We start from the raw sequence: 24,394 nt of genomic DNA, 5'->3' as shown, positions 1-24,394 counted from the left end.
GAGCAAGTACAGTGGAGGAGGGCGGCGGTGGCTATCGGAAGAGAACCCCGACCAGACGGATGGAGGTTAGAGGATCGTAGATGCGTAGTGTGTGGAAGAGTGACGTTGATAATGTGGGACGAAGTATTGGAGAGACCCTGGATGTTGCAGCGATGGAATAACCCGGACTTCCGTCGTTGGGAACCGGTCCGGTTCTTTACGATGTGCCCGTGTGGAGAAGTAATGGCAACATACTTCGGCAGGGATTGGTACGAAAGGTTACGTCCTTAGATAGTTGTTTATACCTGTGGACACTTTTATGGTTTGTTTGGTGTTGTTGACGTTTTTATGATCAATGTACTTGTGTTTACTTACTTCTTACTCCACTCTTCTTTTCTCATGTCAAATGTATAATTAGTTTATTTTCTCATACGTACTTCTTTTCACATGTCAGTATATAAATAAAGTTACCTAGGGTAGTTGGTCTGTGCGCCGTAGTCTAGGTATATAAAGTAGGTAGAAACTTGTAGAAAACTCTGTCGAGTTCTCTTAGGTTCACGCCTAATATAACTTTTGTCACTTTCCTCTATAGTTCTTAAGTTCAGGTGTGACCTGTGACATCACAGTCACAGTCGCCCTAACAGTAGAACTCGACAGCTCCGGGGATCGCACAGCACAGTGCCCTCCCCATCTCTTATTCTCTCACCGCCCTCTGCTCTCTGCGCGCCGTCGCGGCCGCCACACTCATAGCCGGTCCCTAGGCTTAAGGGGTGATCGGGTACAGTCACAACGTACCCCGTTGAGATTAGGGCGTGTCACGTGCCCTAGTCAAACATGAGACGTTCACTACGTGAGGTGCTCTTAGTATATACTTGTATCTTTCAACATATCAACCTCGTGCTGCGGCTGCATTGTCAGCTGGTACACGCAGAGGAGTGAGGGATCCACTTTAGGTGACCCTCTAGATTAGCGTGGGAATCCGTTCCCGTATATACTTCTAAACTTAGTCTATCCCTTCGGCCAAAGCGGCCTTTCTTGAATACAAAACTTTTTCTTTTCGTGTACACATCCAAGTGAAGCAGGCTATTGGCTTCATTGGATCGGTGGATACGTACTAGGTGACAGGAAAAGACCTCCCTCACCTCCCTCAAAATTTCTCATCAAACACCGCCCGGAACCTTTCGAGTACCTTCTTCCGACTCCGAGGAAGAAGAAGAACACGCTTCGGGATTCCAATCCGAGGAATCCGAAGCAGAACAACAAGAACCTTCCGTATCCCCCTTACCCCTATACCAATCACCTCCCCCCGAATATCCCGAACCAAACATGTCTACCGCCCAACAAATTATGGACCAAGTGTCCGCCCAAGCCGCTCTTATCGCGCAACTGCAGCAGCAACTCGCCCAGCTGCAGAACAACCCGGTGCAGGGACCACCAGGACCGCAAGGTCCACCTGGAGATGATGGGGAAACCCCTATCGTCCAACAAGCACCGCCACAAATCGATGTGGCAAAACCAAAGATATTTTCAGGAGAGGGAAGGGAGTTGAACGGTTTCATTACCGCATGCAAGATCTATTTAAGTTTGAAGATGGCAGGGAGAGCACAAGGAGATCAGATTACGTGGATATTGTCGTATGTACAGGGAGGAGCAGCGGAGTCGTGGAAGGAAAATATTATGGAGATGATCGAAGGTGGTGAGGATGAAGCTCCGGCCCACACGGAGGAGCTTTATGATAGTCTTCGAAACAATTTCGGAGACGCAGATGAAGAGAGTACGGCGGTAGGAAAGTTGAGGTTAATCGAGCAGGGAAGTAAAAGCGCGGAGGAACACGTACAGGAGTTCAAAAGGATTGCACGAGATAGCGGATACGAGGGACGAGCCCTCATTGAAGAATTCAAGAGGAGTTTATCAGGAAGGATTAGGAAGGCGCTGATGGAGTCAGAGAACCCACCAACTACCATCAGGAGTTGGTACGAGAGGAGCATGAAGTTAGATAGGCAGTGGAGACAAGCAAAGGCGGAGGAAGACTACTATCGGCGGGGGCAAGCTAAGCCCCAATTACGAACCCATACCTCCAACAACACTTTCGTGAGGCCTCAGCCTCAACGTCGAGATCCCAACGCGATGGATGTCGACACCGCCGCAGGACCCAGTCGAGGTCCTATCAAGTGTTACAAGTGTGGGAAGTTGGGGCATATGGCCAAGAACTGCTGGAGCAAGGCTCCGGCTCGAGACGTGCGAACGTTAGATGTGGATGAGCAGCGAGTATATTGGAAGAGGATGTTTGAGGAGGAGCAGAATTTAAAAGAGTAAAGGAAGCAAAGTCTCCTCGTTTGACTTCCTACAACAAATTTGATGTACTATGTAATGAAATCAATGTTTTGGACACTGTACAAGAGGAGAGTTTCCTTGTAAGGACAATTCGACCTTTAAGGGAAATTAAGCTGAACGTGGGAGTGGAGAAGTTGGACACACATGATGGAGTAGGAGTACAAGCGTTGTTGGACAGTGGAGCGACGGGGATGTTTATGGATAAGGTGTTCGCAGAAGAAGAAGGGTTCAAGTTGGAACCATTAGAAAGACCAATTCCGGTTAAAAATGTCGATGGAACAATCAACGCATCTGGGGCAGTGACTCATCGAGTGGTTGCAAATGTGTACTACAAAGGCCATAAAGAAAGAGTACACTTCGAAATATGTGGCTTAGGAAAAAATAAAGTCATATTAGGAATGCCCTGGCTACAAATGCATAATCCGGAAATTGATTGGGAGAAAGGAGAGGTAAAGATGACCAGGTGCCCAGACGGGTGTGGGTACAAAGACAAAGGAAAAGCCAAAGAAAAACAGGAGGAAATACGAAAGGTAGAAGAACCGAGGAAATCAACTAGGCAGTTGATGAAGGAAGCGCGAGAGGAGGAGAAAAGGGAAAAGCCTGACATGTCACACAAGCAATATGCAGGTTGGAAATTAGTTTCCTTCCCAAAGAAGTCGAATTGGGGAACAGTGTTGCAATATAGATGCGAAGAGTGTGGAATCCAAACATCGGAACACTTGTTGAGCAAACACAAATGCCCAGCAAGAGAGGAAATTGCCTTAGACGAGTTTGGAATGCCATACGAAGGAAGTGATGACGAGGAAGAAGGGCCAACTATGGCCAAGATAGAAGCATATGAAAAGGAGCAGGAGGAAATCAGAGATGAGGAAGATAGATTCGAACGGGTAAACAGGGCAGTAGGGAGATTCACCACTCCCAAAAATATCATCGAAGGGATTGCCCTAGGAGTAGAAGCAGCGTTTGCTAGGGAATTGGCACGAAACAGGCGTGCCAACAGTGGAGCTGAGGGGTTGGCGCAACAACCCAAAGAGAAAGCTGAGGGGTGGGCGCAATCACCCGGTGACGCGGCTGACCGATTAAATGGGGATAAGGCAGAACGTCAAGAAGAAGACAACAGCAAGACAGCCACCGCGGGACAAGCGGGGGCTGAACAGGTACGTCCTAAACGAATAAGCGCCCAAAGAAAAAATAGGAGTAGAGAGGAAGAAGGACAACTAGAGACGTGGGTAAGGGGAATGACAGAGGAAATGCCGGAAGAAGAAGAGATTCGAAGCATAGACTCAGTGGATCAACTTGTACCCAAACGGTTCCACAAATTCCTTAAGGTATTCAAACAGAAGGAATCGGAAAGGATGCCCACTAGGAAACCATGGGATCATGCTATCGAGCTAAAGGAGGATTTCAAATCCAAAAAAGGAAAAATATACCCATTATCACCGAACGAGAGAGAAGAGGTCCAAGCGTTTGTCAAAGATCAACTACGAAAAGGGTATATTAGACCTTCAAAATCTCCGCAAACTTCACCAGTATTTTTTGTGCCAAAGAAGGATGGGAAAAAGAGGATGGTACAGGATTATCGATTTTTGAACGATTGGACAATTAAGAACAATTACCCTTTACCTTTAATTTCCGAACTTATAGACACTATGGGTAGCAAACGATTATTTTCTAAGATAGATTTACGTTGGGGTTATAATAATATTAGGATAAAGGAGGGAGACGAGTGGAAGGCAGCCTTTACTACTTTCATGGGTGCCTTTGAACCAACTGTTATGTTCTTTGGACTTACAAATTCGCCTGCTACTTTTCAGACTATGATGAATGAACTTTTTAGGGACTTAGTAAATACTGGGAAAGTAGCTGTATTTATTGACGATATTTTGATAGGAACAGACGATGAAGAAGAGCACGACAAGGTGGTGGAAGAAGTGTTGCAGAGGTTGATGGACAATGACTTATTCGCAAAACCAGAAAAATGTGAATGGAAACGAAGTGAGATGGGGTTTTTGGGGTGTATAATAGGAAGAAACGGAATCAAGATGGAGGAAAGGAAAGTGAAAGACGTAGTAGAGTGGCCGACTCCAAAATGCGTTAAAGATGTACAGAAGTTCTTGGGACTGGCAAATTACTATCGACGGTTCATTGAAAAATTCGCCAGTATCGCAAAACCATTGCACGCGTTGACTAAAAAGGACAAGAAATGGAGTTGGGGAGATGAAGAAGAGGAGGCCTTTAGTACGCTAAAAGCAAGATTCACATCACATCCAATCCTAGTAGCCCCGGAGTTGGATAAAGAGTTAAAGGTAGAATCTGATGCATCGGCTTATGCCACGGGCGGAGAATTGGCAATGAAATGTGAAGACGGAAAGTGGAGGCCGGTAGCATACATCTCCAAATCAATGACGGAGACGGAACGAAACTACGACATTCACGATAGGGAGATGCTGGGAATCATGCGGTGTTTAGAAGAATGGAGACACTTCCTGGAAGGGGCGAAACACAAATTCGAAATTTGGACAGATCATCGCAACCTAGAATACTTCGCGAAAGCCCAACAACTAAACAGACGACAAGCCAGATGGGCTTTATATCTATCTAGATTCAATTTCGAATTAAAATTCCGTCCAGGAAAGACGATGGGGAAGGCAGACGCATTGAGCAGAAGACCTGACTTCGAGCAAGGGACAAAGAACGATAACAAGGACCAAACCTTGTTGAAACCCGAATACTTCGCAATTCGAGCATTAGAGGAAGGTCATATGTTAATCAATGCGGAGGAAGAGGGAATATTAGATGAAATCCGAAAATCAGAAGCAAAGGAAGATGATGTGGTAAAAGCGGTGGAAGAAATGAAACGAGCAAAGGTGAAGTCGTTGAGGGGAGACGAGTGGAAGTTAGAGGAAGGATTAGTACTGAAAGAAGGAAAAGTCTATGTGCCGAAGGATGAGACGTTGAGAACCAAAATCATTCGACTACATCATGACACTCCCATTGCCGGACATGGAGGACAATGGAAAACAGTGGAAATGGTGACGCGCAATTACTGGTGGCCCGGCGTCACTAAACAAGTCCAGAAATACGTGGAAGGATGCGATCAATGTCAACGGAATAAAAATCGACCGACACCACCGGCAGGTAAACTAATGCCAAACCCTATCCCTACAAAACCATGGGCCGACATATCTGTCGACTTCATAGTGAAATTACCAGAATCTCAGGGAATGGATTCAGTCTTAGTGGTATGCGATCGATTCAGTAAAATGGCTCATTTTATTCCCACTACGGAGACAACATCGGCACTAGGACTAGCCAAGCTGTTCAGAGATCATGTATGGAAGTTGCACGGATTACCAGAAACGGTGATCTCAGATAGGGGACCGCAGTTTGCTGCAGACTTTACAAAGGAGTTGAATAAAATGCTGGGAATTGATACTAGGTTATCTACGGCATTCCACCCACAAACCGATGGCCAAACCGAGCGAACCAATCAAGAGTTGGAACAATATCTCCGATCATTTGTTGACCATAGACAAACTGATTGGCCTGATTGGTTAGCAACGGCGGAGTTTTCCTATAACAATAAGGAACAATCGTCAACAAAGGAAACTCCATTTATGATCAACGTGGGAAGACACCCGAGAACTGGTTTCGATCTACGATGACAAGGCAATCATCCGGCAGCAGCGAACTTTGCGGACCGCATGAAACTTCAACACGAAGAGACTCAAGCGGCTCTAAAAAAGGCACAAGATGATATGCGGAGGTATGCGGATAGAAGCAGGGGAGAAGCGGTGAAGTACAAAGAAGGAGACAAAGTTCTATTGGCTACTCGGGACCTTCAAATTCAGGGACGACCAACTCGGAAACTTACGGAGAAGTTCATCGGGCCGTACACCGTCAAAAAGATTATTTCCCCCAATGCAGTGGAACTAGATCTCCCCCGATCTATTCGGATCCACCCGGTGGTCAACGTCAGCCGAATAGTAATGTACCGAGAACAAATGGAAGGCCAAGGAAGCAAGCCGGCACCAGCCGTAGAAATAGAAGGGGAACAAGAGTGGGAAGTAGAGAAGATCCTGAACGCCAAGTGGCTCCGCGGAAAGAAGCGGTACTTAGTTCGATGGAAAGGATATACGGCAGAAGCAGACTCGTGGGAACCCGAAGAGAACCTGGCTAACGCCAAAGAATTGATTACTGAATTCCACCAACTCTATGGGGAACTCAATAGGATACAGCACGTCTTACGTGACACAGGTTTCCAAGAACGGGAACTACCTAATCGGTTCACAGCCAAAGCCTTATTCGGATGGGATGACAAACAGTTTGATGCCGAATATCTTAAGAAGTTGGAACGAAATTGGCGAACGTGGAGGTCTTGAAGGGTCGTCTCCGGAGGAGCCGACTTTAAGGAGGGGGTACTGTTAGAACTTTGCCAGAATGTCACGGCGTCACGCTGTCACATCTGTCACACCTTTTATTACATAATAATTTCCCTCTGCTGCTACAGTTCGACGGAGGCTAAACTATCGGCATACTGCTAAAATGGCGCAAGCTACAGATTTACCAATTGAGCTCATTGATCTTATCTTTTCTTTCCTACCTCCGAACCATGCGGAGCAAGTACAGTGGAGGAGGGCGGCGGTGGCTATCGGAAGAGAACCCCGACCAGACGGATGGAGGTTAGAGGATCGTAGATGCGTAGTGTGTGGAAGAGTGACGTTGATAATGTGGGACGAAGTATTGGAGAGACCCTGGATGTTGCAGCGATGGAATAACCCGGACTTCCGTCGTTGGGAACCGGTCCGGTTCTTTACGATGTGCCCGTGTGGAGAAGTAATGGCAACATACTTCGGCAGGGATTGGTACGAAAGGTTACGTCCTTAGATAGTTGTTTATACCTGTGGACACTTTTATGGTTTGTTTGGTGTTGTTGACGTTTTTATGATCAATGTACTTGTGTTTACTTACTTCTTACTCCACTCTTCTTTTCTCATGTCAAATGTATAATTAGTTTATTTTCTCATACGTACTTCTTTTCACATGTCAGTATATAAATAAAGTTACCTAGGGTAGTTGGTCTGTGCGCCGTAGTCTAGGTATATAAAGTAGGTAGAAACTTGTAGAAAACTCTGTCGAGTTCTCTTAGGTTCACGCCTAATATAACTTTTGTCACTTTCCTCTATAGTTCTTAAGTTCAGGTGTGACCTGTGACATCACAGTCACAGTCGCCCTAACATTCGACACGTTTGCCCCCGTAGCTCGCCTCTCATCAATTCGCTCGGTTCTTGCCATCGCTACTGCTAAAGATCTAGATATCCATCAGATCGACATCAAGGGAGCCTACCTTAACGGGAAACTCAACAATGATGAACGTGTCTACATGAGGCAGCCACCCGGCTTTCACGACGAAACCCATCCCACCCATGTCTGTCATCTCAAGAAAACGCTTTACGGTCTCAAACAATCTGGTAGACGTTGGTATCAACGTTTATGCGAAATTCTTGTTGATAATTTAGGTTTTTCGCGATGTGACGTCGACCACGGTGTTTTCTTCAAGCTTAACCAAGTTTTGATCATCGTACTTGTTCATGTCGATGACTGTACGATCGTATCGACAAAACTAGACGCTATCAAGTGGTTAAAGGAGCGGATGAATGAATTCGTTGAGGTTACGGATCTGGGAGAAATTCATTGGCTATTGGGAATTGAGATCAAAAGGGACCGTGGTATAGGCAAGTTATCCCTTTCGCAACGGTCATACATTGATGCGTCGCTTCGACGATATGGTTTTGAGGACGCTAAGCCCCTTAGTATCCCCATGGATCCCACCATACATCTTTCATCCGATCATTCACCTAAATCAACCACCGAAGTGGCTCGTATGGCTCGATTACCATACAAAGAGGCTGTAGGCACCTTGATGTATGCAGCTATTGGTACGCGACCGGATATTGCTTTTGCGGTTCAAATTCTTTCAAGATTCTCCGTTAACCCTGGAGAAAAACATTGGGAGGCCGTGAAACGAGTATTCAGATATCTGAAAGGTACTCGTGATTTATGGTTGACATATGGTAACCAGGGAGATGCGTTAAGAGGCTACGCTGATGCGGATGGTAACATGTCGGAAGACCGCCGTGCAATCTCAGGATTTGCATTTATCATAAACGGAGGTGCCGTTTCATGAAGCGCAAAACGACAAGAAATCGTTACTCTATCCACTACGGAATCCGAGTACGTAGCAGCAACTCATGCTGCCAAGGAAACTCTATGGCTTCGCTCCCTCATTTCACAGGTATTCAACATAACACTTCCCACTACGCCTTTGTTTTCCGACAATCAATCGGCTATCGCATTAACAAAAGATCATCAATTTCATGGTCGTACAAAGCATATCGACATTCGTTATCATTTCATACGATGGATAGTCGAAGAAGGAAAAATCCGGCTTGTTTATTGTCCAACGGAGGACATGATTGCAGATACGTTAACAAAAGCGTTACCATCTCCGAAAGCAAAACATTTCGCGTGTGAGCTTGGGCTCGCCACGGTTTGAGGGGGAGTATTGGATGAACAAACGCGCGTCGAGTATATGAGTAGAAGAGGTATGACGAAAACTTCCTTTTATATTCGGTTTCACTCGTAGTGTACAAATGTGGCTCGAAACTTATGTACACCTCAGTTCTCGTCCCCGAGACTGAGGTAGGCTTGATAACTCTTCTCTGTTGTATTTTCGTCTAATTGTACTTGTATTAGCGTTGTATTCTTTCAGGTATATGTACATCAAATATAGAGTTCTCGTCCCCGAGACTGAGCGTTGTATTCTTTCAGTCGTAGCATACACGTCTGTAACTACAGTTAGAGAAATAAAGATACTGTCCTTCCTCAGCAACAAGGCCAACAAAAGACTCTGAAACGAGTCCGCTTCCGTGAACCCATAAAGTCATGCTCTCGATCCATCAGCTAACTACGCCAGACCAGGCCAGGATCCAACCCGAAAATCCCTCTCGCAGCGTCTTGAGACTCATCCGTAGAACCCTTCCCGCCGCAGCAGTACTTCACCTTAAGCTAGTTCATCCGCAAGGAACACCCCGGGGAGTGTGGCTACCTTATGTCGCATCGCTAAGTGCCCCCATTCCACGTCATCCTACAGCACCGGACAAGACCCCCAAGCCTTCACCTGATACCCCAACCCGACGGCCGCCGAAAAATCCCTCACATGCGTCGTGCCTCCCGAGGGAGGGGATTGAAGGAAAACAACCATGTGTTATCCGACAAATACTGATAGAGCTCTCCAAGATAGTAAGGATACATCTTGAAGCGCCTGGGGCGGACAAGCATATTGCATTGTCTAAGTAAATGAGCCCGGGTCTGGTTTGCACCAGTACCACAGTACATCAGGAAATCCAAAAATACTTTTTAGGTGACTTTTGGTAACTTAAAATGGGTTTAAGGCATAAATAAGTCAAGAATCTGATAAGTCACCAAAAGCCTTTAAACAACTGTTAAATTTGCTTTTTCTCAACTTAAATTTATCTTGTTGGTACTTTTTGAAATTATCTTAAAAATATAGTAGCATTTACATGTGACTTATACCAGACTTACATGACTTAGATTCCATCTTAAGACCAGGTCAACAAAGATTAAGCCATACTTAAGTCATAACATCACACTAAAAAGTATCAAAAAGTATCAAATCAATATTCAAAAATCATACTAAATACATCACATACATAAAATAGACTACATATACTAACTATTATACCTTCCTAAAAAGGAAATAGACCCTGAATAAAAAAGCGGACTTTAGTAGTTTCAATAAGGATCAAATTGACAACATACCTGGTGATAGTGAGGATGATGAAGAGTGGATTAGATGAGAACAATGACTATCTAGAGATATATTAGCTTTCAGAATAATAGAACAAATAGAATAACTCACCAGGCATAAACACTCCCAAAAAACCCCCCTAAAGAGCATCCAAAAAAGGCAAAAAAGTGTCCTAAATGGGCCCAGGAATCACCTCAGAGAGGAAGGAAGAGAAGGAGATAGAGAGATACCTGAAAAGAAACAAATTGGGCCAGGAGAGAGACAGGAGGGAAGTAGGAGAGAGGGAAGGTGGTGGTGAGGAGGAAGGAGAATCTCGGTGCACTCGAAAACAGAAGTTCAACATGTCACATGACATCATGTGACTGCTGGACTTGGGATTTTCGAGTCAAAGTTCCTCAAATCATAGGTAGGAGATATTTTCGGGTCATTTCTGCATGGATTTTAATGATCTAACAGTGTATTCCTATAGTTTCGAGGTCAGGGAGTTCGAATATCTAATTATAATCTTTGTTAAATGGAGTCCTACTGAGATATGGCACATTTAACATATGAAAAACACGAATTTCCGCTATAGCTCCTCTAATATTGATCAGATAATATTTGTAATGACAGATTCGGATTCCTGGACCTTGAATACATATACAGTGACGGACAAAACCGTTGCAATGTTTATAACACCTTCAAAGATACTATTATAGCATGTGACGAACTAACCATGACATTACGTAATTGACATCGTGTGAAAGCTATGCTTCGTGGCTTTAATTCGATAGTAATACCATTATGTAATTCCAAATATTCGTCGAAATACTGGCAATTTACTAACAAAGATGCATTGCAACAGTTTTGTCCCTCTCATTCACCAAGTACAAATCTCTATGTTTAGTACTTAGTATAGCCTCCCTTTGCCTTGATTACAGCTTCTACCCTTCTAGGCATACTCTCTATCAAATTCTGACACACCTCAGGCTTTATATCATTCCACTCCTTATCCACTCTTGTCCAAAGTTCTCCAATTCCCCTAGGTGCTTCTTCATACTCTTCAAGCTTGATTTTGAGGTGGTCCCAGAGATGTTCAATTGGATTGAGGTCTGGAGACTGTGCTGGCCATGGCAATAAATCAATGTTGTTCTCTTTGAACCAGTTCTGGGCCTTTTTAGACTTGTGCTTGGGGTCATTGTCCTGCTGAAATATGAAATCCTCCCTTTCTTTCCCATAATACTCCACACTATCCTCCAGATTGTCCTCCAAAATGCTAACATATAGATCAGCATCCATTTTACCTTCAATTTGGCATGCATAGCCACATCCCTCCCAAAACATACAACCCCACATCATCAAAGAACCTCCTCCAAACTTCAAAGTCCCAGACACCAGTCTATCACTCAAGCCTTCTCCATCCTTTTTCCACACCCATTTTCTTCCATCTGACCCCAAACGATTAATCTTTGTTTCATCAGACCATACTACCCTTTTCCAGTCTTCTATTGTCCAGTTTTGACGAGCTAAAGCCCAGTCCAAGCGATCCTTGCGGTGTTTGGGCTTGAGCAAAGGACGTTTAACCTTTACTACAGCCTTTATACCAGCGCGGGAAAGAGTTCTACGTATGGTCTTTGTAGAAATTGAGTGGGGCAAGCTGTTGGCAAGTAGTCTCTTGACTTGAGAAGCGTTGTCAGCTTTTTGAGAGGTGATTAAGCGAACAGCGTAGCGGGTATCAGAAGATGTAAGCAGTCTAGGACGACCACCTGAGGATGTAGCAAGGTTGGGACGGTGCTTGGATCTAATTCTGGATATAGTGGAATGATGTATGCTGGTAGAAGTAGAAATTTCATGAGCTGATGCTCCTGAATCAAGCAAATAAAGGATATGAGAGAGCTGACTTGGAGTGAGGGGCTTCATTGTAAAGAATCATGCCAAAGATGCTCTGTATATATACTCAAAGTGTGGCTGTGCTGACTTTTCATCTTTGTTGAATGTGGCTGTGCTGATTTTTCAAGTCAGTCAACAGAGTCAGGTGACTTTATACTTGGTGAATGAGAGGGACAAAACTGTTGCAATGCATCTTTGTTAGTAAATTGCCAGTATTTCGACGAATATTTAGAATTACATAATGATATTACTATCGAATTAAAGCCAAGACGCATGGCTTTCAAACGATGTCAATTACGTAATGTCACGGTTAGTTTGTCACATGCTATAATAGTATCTTTGAAGGTGTTATAAACATTGCAACGGTTTTGTCCGTCACTGTAAATATAATTTATATAATACATATGTACTATGTAAATCATATGTAAATTTAAAATTCAATAAAGCCCATTTTAAGGCTTTTATTTGCATAAAGTTTAGTTATATTTTACATATTGCAGATGTACTATGTAAATTATATTTACGGTAATGTTTCCATAATACATGTGTATTATTCAAATATAGGAGTTGTGTAATGGATGACCTCAGTCATCATCTTGAGTGAATAATTAGCATCAATCCACTGAATTACAATAGAGTATGTACCCCACCATATATATTAAGTAGATGTTTTGTGATCCACTCAGGTACCATTGGAGTGCTCATTCTGTATATAGGGTTAAATGTGAACATTTGGACGAGAGCATTGCATATTTTGAATTGCCTGAGAATGGTGGCAAGCATAGCACCAGGTCCAGGGCAATTGAACAGGATATGGAGATATGAATCAGCATCAGGCACTGCCATTGGTTGCGAAAACAACAGAAGCTCTTGGTTCATGAGTTCATTTGATCTGGCTCTCAACTTCACTTCCTCTTTGTTCTGGGATAGATATATCCCAATGTGGGGTGCAGTGTTAATGTGTTCTGTACAAATATTAACAGTGATTCCAAACAGAGATTGATTGCTCATGTTTGTTGTACACAATACAACCCCATGTATTGAGTGTGTTCAGCGAGAGTGAGCCATGTCATAATCAAGCTGGATATGCGGGCATGGCACATCATCATCTTTTTCATTATCTCTATCTCCGGCCTTCTCTTGATCATTGTTCCTAGCCTTGGTAATCTGCTGGAGACACTCTGCCATCTTCTCTTTGAGCTCTGTTCTTGCCTGTGCCACAGCATTGACACGGTGATAACCACCACAGAACAGCAGTTCTTTTACATGAGGCTGAACTTAAAGGGCTGGAGCTGAACCATCAAAGGATGGTGCAGTGTTGACACAGGCTTCTACAAGATCTCCTTTGTACATAATGATAGGAAATGCACACTGAGGTGCAAACAGCATGAAGGTATCATTGATGAACACCCAAGTGAGTTTTGTGACAGCAGGGAGTTGTAGAGGACAAAGGTTGAATGTACCAAACTTGGGTGTGGCCGGTGGCTTGGAGATGGAGATTGTGTTGTAAGATAAAATACATCTTTACATGATAAGTCTAGTTAGAGTGTATTCTATCGTTCTGATCTTGTACAGTTCTTAAACTATAGAAGGATTAGTAGTTAGACCACTTGTTTTGCCAACACCTAATTGTGCCTACTTCTAAGGGACCTTTGTGTGCTTCTAGATAAGTATTAGGACCACTGTCAGGATCTTAAATTGATCTTTTGGTGCTCCTAACACTGAAACCATAACACTTGTACTTTTCTTTCTACACCTCACTGGGCTTATATAGCCATCCCTTGCCATAACACTGTGATGACAATTGGTGGGACTCTTCAAGAAACTATTCATACAACCAATGGTTCTATCTCATCATTTGCGATTATCATAGAAGCTATCTCATTTACTCCTCACCAATTACTGCACCAAAGTCTACCAACTTGTAAGTTGTTTACTTCAAATAAGCACATGAAAACCTGTCCAAATATCATGAAACTAGACAATGACAGACTGTAGGAAGGGTTGGTAGTCAGATTGGATAATGATAATTATAATTTGACCAGATAAAGGGTGCATATCTGAAAGAAAGAGGTTGAAAGTTGACTGAGATTTTTGTAAGAAAATATGAAGGAATAAACTATCTGACAATGGGATGGTATATATACTGTGAGTGAGTTGGATGCTTGTACATGTTTAGGATATTATAATTACTAGATATTACTATGATAATTTAGAGTAGAAGAGTAGTGAAAGGCTTTGAAAAGTTGAAGATTTAAAAGGAAAGAAAAATATTATAGTATAATAATAGCTTTAGCATTGGAATCTTCTTTCCAATTAGGTTTTTTCTCATATTTCTTGACATTAGAATTACACAAACATGTTTTTGACTGGTTTTCACCAATGAAATAGTCTTTTGAAACCTGGAAAATGGCAAAAAGGCTCTCAATAACCAAAGTAGAGATTATGATATTAAAGTAAAGTAAAAGTAATGTGTTAACCTCTCATATATGTGTATATAATGTTAGGTAACATCTATAAATATTTCCTTGAATTTTAACATTTTCTGTGTAGCTGTAGATCATCATTTCTGAAAATTGAGTAGAAGGTCAAAAAACTGTCCCAATGATTGATTATTTCATTGATTTAATTTCACCACTTTTCACTGCTCAAAATTACGTCATCTTACATACGTTTTAAAGATCACATGCAAGAGCATACAAATATATTAATTACATAATCATATTCATAAAACTCATTGAGCTATAATACAAATAGTGCAAAACCTTGAAACATTGTGACAGTTTTTTGAGCCACTGTATCATTGACATATCTTTATATTTAGTTCCTTTGTCATCTTCTTTGTCTCCTTTGAAAACATGTTTCACTTACAACAAGAAGTCTTTGAAGAGAAGAGCCGATGATGAAAATGTGAAAATCTACCAAGAAAAGAACTGATGATAACAATTCCACCAAGAATGCAAAAACCGAATCTACTAGCAAAAATACTACTGATACATAAAAAAAAATCTTTCTCTTCTACTATTCCGTGTCCTTCATTAATCTTTATAAATAAGAAATATAATTTGTTAAGACTTTACTATGACTGAAACATTAATTCAATACAAAAAGGAAGCAGCAGCACAGTGCACCACTCTGGCACTATATATGACTATACAAATATAATTCTTTTATCCTTATGCATTATCATGTTCCTTATGATTGAATTTATACTAACTTATAACTTCCTACTGTCTTAAGTACCTACATATGCAACTTAAGATAAATCTTCATGACTTATGATAATTTTGAATCTTATGACCATATTGTGACTTATGTACTTATGATTTACATAAGTATTTGCATAAGTCAGAACCTCAGATGGTGACATGCCTTATGCAAAAATAACTTATACTGACTTATGATTTTTATAAGTTTGCATAAGTCAAATGTAAGTTACTTTACCTTTTCCTGATGTAGACGCTATGAGGCATAAGCTAACAGACAAGAAGGTTCGACGGGTAATGAAGCTACAAGAAGATAATAAACACAAGATAAAGAATTATCACTTTAATTCAGGTGACCTAGTTCTAGTTAAGAATACTGCGATAGAAATGTCGGCGGACAGGAAAATGAAGCCCCGGTGTTACGGCCCAAGCTGTTTCACGCTTGAAAACACTTAAGCTACAACGTATAAGTTCATTTAGTGAGCTAGCTACATCTCATAACCCCGGCTACATGACATACATCACCTCCGTGTAGTATCTCAGACGTAACAAACCCAACCTTGGCTCCTATCTGGGAAACTTGTACCAGTAGGGAAAAGATAGCCACATAGCTAGGAGGATTCGCTATCCAAATAGAGGTTATAAAGTGACACCGGTGCTAGCTAGGACAAAGGACATAGTCGGGACTTCATAATCAAGGAAGCTTCGCTGTGCCTTATGCCTAGACCCATTAGGAACACACCTGAGAAGCTACAACCATACGGAGGAACCTTCGGGTCAGTCAGATGAGATAGCCCGAGACTCCGGTTGATAGGCATCAACAGACCAATCAGCCAATCATGGACCCACTAGCTAAATTGGAATCGGAGGTAAACAACTACCGTTCACCCACATGGCTAGTGAGGCGTTGCTACCTGCAGAAATCAGCTGTTTATTGTCTGAAGCTACCAGCTACCAGCGAGCCTATAGTCTAGCCCAATATCCGGACAGCAAAAGCTTAGTCCACGGATGATCAATCCAGCAAAGCTAAGCGGTGTCTTTACCGTGTGCCCCTTGGCCTGTAATTGGACAGGTCTATCTTATACCCTATTCCGAAAAGTCCGAATCACATGTAACAATGACTCATAGATAGATCCGTTTGTAACATAGTTCTCATATCTAGAATATAAAACCCCTCGAGCTAGCAGCAAGAAAGCAAGCAACGTCTTGCCTACGCTACGCTTAGAGGATCGTGAATTTATAGTAACGGTTAAACGAAGTTTTTAGTCCAAGCTTTAAGAGGTTTCTTCGGTCCTAGACCCAGCTCAGCATTAACACGTCCTAGACGTTGTCAGACCCTAGAATTCACTAGGTTGCCAGTGATAAGATAGTTTCAGAGACTAGCTTGGTTGACATCGCACCTATATCTAAGGAGAGGTATACGTCGGTGGCTTCTAAAGTTGCAGTTGCGGAGTCGGTGACTTAGTTGGCAAACTTTGACATCGCAGCTCTTCAGTGAACGTCATTGGTTGGTACGTAGCTTGGCTGCACACGCGGGTAGCTTGAGTTCAAAGGTTTCACAGCACTTCGACCAGTCGAAGCTTGAGCAAGTTCAGGACCACCCAGTCAATCTTGTTATTAATTGAATTTACATATACACTTTCGAGACTTTTACATTGTTTTATCTCCCACAAACTCGCATTTCGAGTCACAGCATTGGAAGCTTGGTGTGGTTATTTCATAGCTACGCTTCGTATTTCATTTCTGCTTCTACACCGGTATCTAGGGCCCATGATAGTGGTAAAAAGACTGGCTAAAGGAGCTTATATCCTAGCTGACTATAATGGAGCAGTATGGCAAAATAAGGTAGCTGCCTTCAGGGTAATACCATATTTCACGAGAGAAAAGATCAAATTTGGAAAAGAGGTACAGAAGCTACTCGACTCTACTGAAGAAGAGTTGAAGCTACTCGAGGAAGAGGTAAACACAGACAACCTAGTAGAAGGTTACGTAGAAGATGTAGATAGTGAAAGAGAAGAAGCTACATCTAGAAAAGAATAGTTAAGAAGCTAAATGGTGTTGAGGGGTGATTTGGAAATCATCATCTCCAACCAAAGGAACTCGGTGATACTCTGGCGGTAGTGCTCAAAGATCTTACCGAAGGAATGGGTTTTAGACATCATATCATCCACTACCGAACTCTGGAGTTCTTGGAAGAAAGCGCGTGGGTGAGAAGAATTGACCTCACGTGCACCCATGTTAACCAAGCGAAATGTATCGACAATGTCGCTACATGCTTTCGCTACTTCGGAAATAGCGGCCACTAGGGGATAAGACATAACGAGTCAAAACCTCGATACAAGGAAAGTATGAAAAGGCGTACAAGGGGGAGAGTCATTCTCTGGTTCCAAAAGAGAGAACTGAGGAGTAGATAAGAGCCTGCGAATCTCCTGGATAAACGCCTTCCAAGAAAGAGTTGAGAAATTATAAAGATAGCGAAAAAGAAGGAACGTTGTAGCTACCTGATGAGGGGTCATAATGTTCGACCGATGCTTATATGTATCGACAGCTTGGATAAGTTGATCAACTATGTCGTCAATACATTGGCAGTTGCGACTACTAGAAGCAGACATTGGGTTGTTGGTAGATTAAGCACTGGAAGACTTGTAACCTTTTAAAAAGAAACGCTACTTCAGGGGTCACTTCAGGGGTAGAGATAAAACGAGCATATATAGTCACTACCTAGAGAACAGCTCGTGGAAACAATCAGACATAGTAGTGACCTAGTGAAATACAAATACAAGAGATAAGAGACATCAGCTGAGCTACTAGTCAGCTTGAGTACACTTGGTAACCGAGCTACCAAGACTCTGGACCAAAACCTTCTGATTGGTCATGGCAGAATGGTAGCGCCAAGACAAAGCTTCCAACTCGTTCGCCATTTTCAAAAGGTGGTTGGAGTTAGACAACAATTGATATTGACAAGCCTCGAGAGGAGTGTTAGCCATAAAAGCGCGATGGATCTCCTTTGTGTTCAAAGAAAGGCCCTCTATTCCACCGAGGCAGAGCTTCACTACAACGAAAGTCAATACTGTGTAGCTAAGCATAGGAGGACTAAATGGACTTACAATTCTCCTCAGACACCAAGGGGAGGTCAATAGACTTGTCAGAAGCAATAGAGACCTGAACAGCACATTTGTAAGCAGAGCTAAAAATATCCATGCATCAGCAAAAAGTCACACAACTTATGCAAACTTATGAAAAAGTTGCCTTATGCTTGCCTTATAAAGACCAACTTAAGGCACATAAGTCTCCAAAATAGCATAAGTTCATAATTTTCATAAGCCAGACAAGAAGTTTACACATAAGTCAGACATTAGTTCATAAGTTTATCATAAATTCATAAGTTGGATACAAAGAAAGCATAAGCACAGGACATTTCATAAGTCAGACCAAAGGTTAAATCACAAGTCAGACAAAGTTTCATAAGTTTATTGACAAGTCAAACAGGATCTCATAAGTGAATAAGTTAGATAACAAGGCAAGCATCATAGCATTATAAGAACATTATGCTGTATGTCTCGTTCTACTACTCATAAAATTCCGGAAAAATCACGACAAATCTTAGAATATTAAAAAAACATAAGTGTATATGTATGTTTTTGTCAGATAACATACCCATTATGGAGATATCAAGATTCCATCATGGGGTGGGGGGGTCATTGTCAACTGCAGATAGACTCGTCGTAGAGCCTGCTCTACTAATCGAAAAATTCTGGAAAAATCATGACAAATCTTAGAATATTAAAAGAACACAAGTTTATATGTTTGCCTTTGTCGGAAAACATACCAGTTATGGAGATACAGAAAAACATAACAAGAATGTCATGTTTTCTACTGGTTACTGTGTCGATCTTGATGATTGAAGAGTGTAAATATATGTTTTCAAGGTCCAGGAATTCGAATCTGATTTTAGATTTATTATCTGATCAATATTTGAGGAGCTACAGCGCAATCTTGTGTTTATCATATGTTAAATGTGCCATATCTCAATAGGCTTTCATCCAACAAAGAATCTAATTAGATATTCGAACTCCCCGACCTCGAAACTATAGGAATACACTTTTAGATCATGAAAATCCATGCGGAAATGACCCGAAAATATCTCCTACCTATGATTTGAGGAACTTTGACTCGAAAATCCCAAGTCCAGCAGTCATGTGACATCATGTGATATGTTGAATAGGGTTGGGGAAAATACCAGGGGTTATTTCCCAGGAGGGTTTTTACAAGTAAATTACCGGTAAATTACAGGTAAATTACCAGGGGTCGAAACGGGCTTTCACTAGGTAATTTACCTACGTCACGTGTTATAAAAATTTCCATAAACGGTAATATAGTGGAGGCGCGACAATTATCACAGAAAAATTGAAACATTTGCTCGACGCCAAATGGACATACCAAAACCTATCCTAGATGGGTGTCTACCAAATCCCCTCATCTCCGTCATCAGCCTGCTCCAGCATCCCCCTCCGAATATCAGTTCAGACATACCTGATATACCTGTTGACAGCATTTTGTCGAGTCAGCCTAGCTATTTCACGGAGTACGACGCGTCGAGGATCTTGTTGACCGTTTCTTCACTCGTGGTCCCTCCTATCAAGTTTGTGCAAGATCTGTACAACACAATCACGACAAACACAGCCTATTCATCGTTTGCATACCATTGCAGTGGCAGCCAGCTCCTGTTACCTTTCTGGGTAGTCAACCTGTGGCTGGAACAGCACAGCGTCGCTCATGCCCAGGCCACCTGGAGCAGAGCAGTGCAATGGGTTAACGGGTTGCCTACAGCCCACGAATGGATGGGCATGTTGACGAGTATCCCATGGAAATATGAATTACCTCGTGCATGTTAGAACCTTGCCAGAATGTCACGGCGTCACGCTGTCACATCTGTCACATATTTTATTATGTAATAATTTCCCTCTGCTGCTACAGTTCGACGGAGGCTAAACTATCGGCATACTGCTAAAATGGCGCAAGCTACAGACTTACCAATTGAACTTATCGATTTAATCTTATCTTTCTTGCCTCCGAACCATGCGGAGCAAGTACAATGGAGGAGAGCGGCGGTGGCTATCGGAAGAGAACCCCAACCAGACGGATGGAGGTTAGAGGATCGTAGGTGCGTAGTGTGTGGAAGAGTGACGTTGATAATGTGGGACGAAGTATTGGAGAGACCCTGGATGTTGCAGCGATGGAATAACCCGGACTTCCGTCGTTGGGAACCGGTCCGGTTCTTTACGATGTGCCCGTGTGGAGAAGTAATGGCAACATACTTCGGCAGGGATTGGTACGAAACGTTACGTCCTTAGATAGTTGTTTGTACCTGTGGACACTTTTATGGTTTGTTTGGTGTTGTTGACGTTTTTATGATCAATGTACTTGTGTTTACTTACTTCTTACTCCACTCTTCTTTTCTCATGTCAAATGTATAATTAGTTTATTTTCTCATACGTACTTCTTTTCACATGTCAGTATATAAATAAAGTTACCTAGGGTAGTTGGTCTGTGCGCCGTAGTCTAGGTATATAAAGTAGGTAGAAACTTGTAGAAGACTCTGTCGAGTTCTCTTAGGTTCACGCCTAATAAAACTTTTGTCACTTTCCTCTATAAGTTCTTAAGTTCAGGTGTGACCTGTGACATCTCAGTCACAGTCACCCTAACAGTGCATTAGGCACATTGGGATCCAATTCTTGGCTGGGTTCTGCTCGACAGATTGGTTGTCGAGCCTGCGCATCGATCAGATGGCAGCTGTTTTGGACTGTTGACTCGTAAAGGAATTGCAACGTAAACGATCTATCGGGACCGTATGGAGTGATGTCCTGCGAAATATGTATCGCTCCGGGCAAGGCGAGTACTTGTCGAGTTCGTCAGGACACTACCTCCGTTATTTAGGTGAGGAGATCAAGGGTGGCCGGATACAGTATATGGCCACGATTATGTCAGTGTATCTTGCTGGTAACCAGACAGCTGTACTCCCAAATACATCTCAGCCTCGAGGGAATCACTGGGTGGCTGTCGTCCTGGATCTTGAGCATGGGGTAGTACGATATGGAGATCCCACAGGGGCCGCAGCACCCTCGGAGCTTCTGGAAATGATCATGTGGTGGTTAGGACAACACGAATGGTCAAGAGAACTGAAAACGGAGATGTTACCTTGCCCCAATCAAGTGGACAGCCACTCGTGTTCCACACTCGCCTTCAATTCCGTTGTTTCCCACTTCTACCCTTCGATTCCACTGGTTTCGGCTTCACCTGATGGGGTCCCAGGTCGTTTTCAAGCCATCGAGCTGATTGGCTGTTATATACAAGAACTTATAGTGAGTAACATCAAAGATTGGAGCTATATAGGACACTCACCATAACAGACTGATAGCGGTGACGAGCATGAGAGTAAAGATGCCTCATTCATGCCCAAAACGAAGGCGCCACCCTCTAAAACAGAGGGATCGAAACAATTCTTGAAGCGGTGGCCTGGATTCACTTTGGATGAGCAGATCGGAGTCATATTCAATCAGGTCGTACCTCTGTCTAGTAAGCGAGGCCTCGATACATCAGGTTCGTCAGCAAAGCGGGCCAAACAAACCAAACAAAGCGCAGCCTCGTTTAGTCATGACGATGCTGTTGGAGATGGGTCGCGCGACGATGACATTTTCGGTGGATTCTTCGAGGATGAGGGGGGGGAACAGTCGGATGAAGAACCAGGACAGAGGTTTCTGGTGGATTGTGTAGAAGAAAAAAGCCGGGATGGTCACAAAGGAGGAAGACCTACATTAGATGTATTGGACCAATTGACGGTCCGTTGTTATAAGGTATCGAACCCCGAAAACCTTCTGTGGAGGTGCTCTGGCCAAGGGTGCACTCACACTTTCAGTATCCGAGGGAAAGATCGCGTGTTCAAGCACGCCCGGATTCGTACTAAGCTGGCACCGGGTTTGCAGGAAACGGTGCGCGTGCAATCGGCACAGAGAGCACCATCAATGAAGGTGGAAAAGGCAGACGAGGGAATGGGGAGTAGCGAGAAGGAAAAGACATGAAGAATAAGAGCGGGAATGTGAGGCTACATGGGGAAGTCCACCAGGGAAGTGTTGATTTCTTCAACCGTGCGAAGGAGCTGGGCAAAGCACAACGTCACAAACAAATAACGTTGGCTATAACCGAACTCTTCTGCGTCTGTGGGCTCCCTTTGTCCCTAGCCTCCTCTACTGCCTGGAAAAAGGTACTCACCTATGCCGATCCCTCTTATAAACCTCCCGATCGATCCGCTTTGAGTGACAAGTGGAATCCTGCTGAAGCCGACCGAATCTACATCAAAACTATTGAAGACCTGAAGGGTTTCAATGACTTAACCCTCTCCCTCAATGGGGGAACTTCCCATGGTGGAGAGTCGTTCTGGACACTCCATGTTTCAACGCCTTTGAGCCAAGTATACCTCTTGCAGGTTCGAGAGGCGACTGCGGAGTCACATACTGGAGACTGGTTCTGTGACTTTGCTATGAAGGTAAGCACATCTATCAACACTGGCCACATCCCTAGTCATCCTGTTTCAGACAATCGATGCCATTGGGCCAGCCCGATTTTCTTGCATGGTATCAGACAGTACAGGGAACACCCTTCTTGGGCGAACGAAAGTGGCTCGCGCTGTCCCCACAATTATTCCGGTCGCCGACTGTGTGCACCACCTGAGCAACACAGTTGGTGACATTGTCAAGCTGTCTTTCTTCCGACAGGTAAAGTTTTAGTCTATAATAGAGGGGTAGCTAGCACTTTATTCATTGAATATTGGGTGTAACCAATGATAGCAACTTCATAGTTCCCGAGGACCAGAAGATTTTTGCTTCTTAGCCTCCCAATGACTTTTTCATAGCTGATTGGGTAGCAGACAAAATGATTATCATTATTATATGGGTAGACACATGTATCTTCATTATTCATATCTGTATCTTCATTCTACCCATATATTGTTGCATTCAGAATCTTCATTATTTCATTATCTGTATGGGTAGCCTGATCTTCATAAATACTATTATTCTTCATAATAGATTCTTCATTGTACCCATATATTACATTCATTAGGAATCTTCATTCTGTCATTATGTGTATGGGTAGCTTAATCTTCATAAATATCATTATTCTTCATAATAGATTCTTCATTCTACCCATATATTGTGTCATTAGAATGACAATGATGATGATGATGGGATCAGTGATAGTATCAATGATGGTATTATTGATGGTATCAGTGATGGGATTATTGATGGCATCAGTGATAGGACTAGTGATAAGATTGATGATGGGATCAGTACCATCAAAATTGGAATGCTTTACCCAAAACCTCAATTGCCTGCCCATGGCTGATCCAATTGCTTTCAAACTTTAAATATATAGTTACATGTATTATATTTCCAAGGCTGCACAGACAGATATTAAAAACTTGACCTGGATACCTTGTTATTTAACAATATATTTATATCACTAAATTGCGGTTTATGAGCATGTTTTCAATTAAATGGGAATGTATTATCCATATGTAGAAAGCCTTAAAATGTGGCTTTCCAACAAAAAAAGTTGCATCAGAATCCAATGAAAATTGGGGATGATATAGCTGAATGATCATCTGGGTAGAAGCACTGACAGATTCCATGTTGGAGAACCTGTAAACAGGTTGACAGTTACCACAAGTACAGTCATCTATAGACTACCACCCTAGGATATGGTGTTAAGTTGTAGATAGTGATTTGATCACTAGGTTAATATTTTATGAATTAAACAAAATATTGCTTTTTTCAAGAATGAATATCAGATTTGTGGGACAATCTCTCTCCAACCCTTCTAACTGAAAACATAGAAAATTAGTAGATATATACGGGTATCCAAAACAAAAGACATCTAGTCATTTGAATAAGAACTGAGTAAGATAAGCCAAAAAATGCGTTTTGGGCATGAGTGAAGTACAGCTTTAGCAATTGTTCCACAACCATTCCAATCACCTTCTTTCTCATAAACACATTTTTCAACCTAGCTCACTCAGTTCTTACTCAAATCCTTAGTGGTCTTATTGGGTTGGAAGCCCATCTATGTCTAGTATTTATCTATGTTTTCAGTTGGAAGTGTTAGAGAGAGAATACTCATG

The 24,394-nt window shown here is 42.6% G+C and overlaps 5 protein-coding genes across 5 annotated transcripts; 3 read left to right on the top strand and 2 right to left on the bottom strand.

Annotated features, from left to right (window-relative positions):
* Positions 1 to 1,914: 1,914 nt before the first annotated feature.
* Positions 1,915 to 2,295, top strand: AGABI2DRAFT_77695 (hypothetical protein; the record flags this gene model as incomplete). Its single annotated transcript, XM_006456181.1, has 1 exon — positions 1,915 to 2,295. One exon carries the CDS (start codon positions 1,915 to 1,917, stop codon positions 2,293 to 2,295), a length of 381 nt encoding a protein of 126 aa, XP_006456244.1.
* A 13,182-nt stretch (positions 2,296 to 15,477) lies between these two features.
* AGABI2DRAFT_55650 (hypothetical protein) lies at positions 15,478 to 17,172 on the top strand (the record flags this gene model as incomplete). The annotated part of the gene is made up of 2 exons (XM_006456180.1): positions 15,478 to 15,637; positions 16,943 to 17,172. Coding segments are annotated over 2 exons (390 nt in total), but the record flags the coding sequence as incomplete, so codon positions are not given.
* A 95-nt stretch (positions 17,173 to 17,267) lies between these two features.
* Positions 17,268 to 17,831, bottom strand: AGABI2DRAFT_122152 (hypothetical protein; the record flags this gene model as incomplete). The annotated part of the gene is made up of 3 exons (XM_006456179.1): positions 17,268 to 17,521; positions 17,582 to 17,660; positions 17,721 to 17,831. The coding sequence occupies 3 exons, from the start codon at positions 17,829 to 17,831 to the stop codon at positions 17,268 to 17,270; spliced, it is 444 nt and encodes a 147-aa protein (XP_006456242.1).
* A 195-nt stretch (positions 17,832 to 18,026) lies between these two features.
* AGABI2DRAFT_122151 (hypothetical protein) lies at positions 18,027 to 18,420 on the bottom strand (the record flags this gene model as incomplete). The annotated part of the gene is made up of 2 exons (XM_006456178.1): positions 18,027 to 18,271; positions 18,327 to 18,420. The coding sequence occupies 2 exons, from the start codon at positions 18,418 to 18,420 to the stop codon at positions 18,027 to 18,029; spliced, it is 339 nt and encodes a 112-aa protein (XP_006456241.1).
* A 2,672-nt stretch (positions 18,421 to 21,092) lies between these two features.
* Positions 21,093 to 23,619, top strand: AGABI2DRAFT_146132 (hypothetical protein; the record flags this gene model as incomplete). The annotated part of the gene is made up of 6 exons (XM_006456177.1): positions 21,093 to 21,126; positions 21,157 to 21,581; positions 21,630 to 22,208; positions 22,343 to 22,762; positions 22,812 to 22,991; positions 23,440 to 23,619. 6 exons carry the CDS (start codon positions 21,093 to 21,095, stop codon positions 23,617 to 23,619), a joined length of 1,818 nt encoding a protein of 605 aa, XP_006456240.1.
* Between the last annotated feature and the right edge of the window lie 775 nt (positions 23,620 to 24,394).

This window comes from Agaricus bisporus, assembly GCF_000300575.1.
Source record: "Agaricus bisporus var. bisporus H97 unplaced genomic scaffold AGABI2scaffold_12, whole genome shotgun sequence".
NCBI classification, from domain to species: Eukaryota; Fungi; Basidiomycota; class Agaricomycetes; order Agaricales; family Agaricaceae; genus Agaricus; species Agaricus bisporus.
Note: the sequence above shows the minus strand (reverse complement) of the source record. Positions and strands in the feature narration are given on the sequence as shown.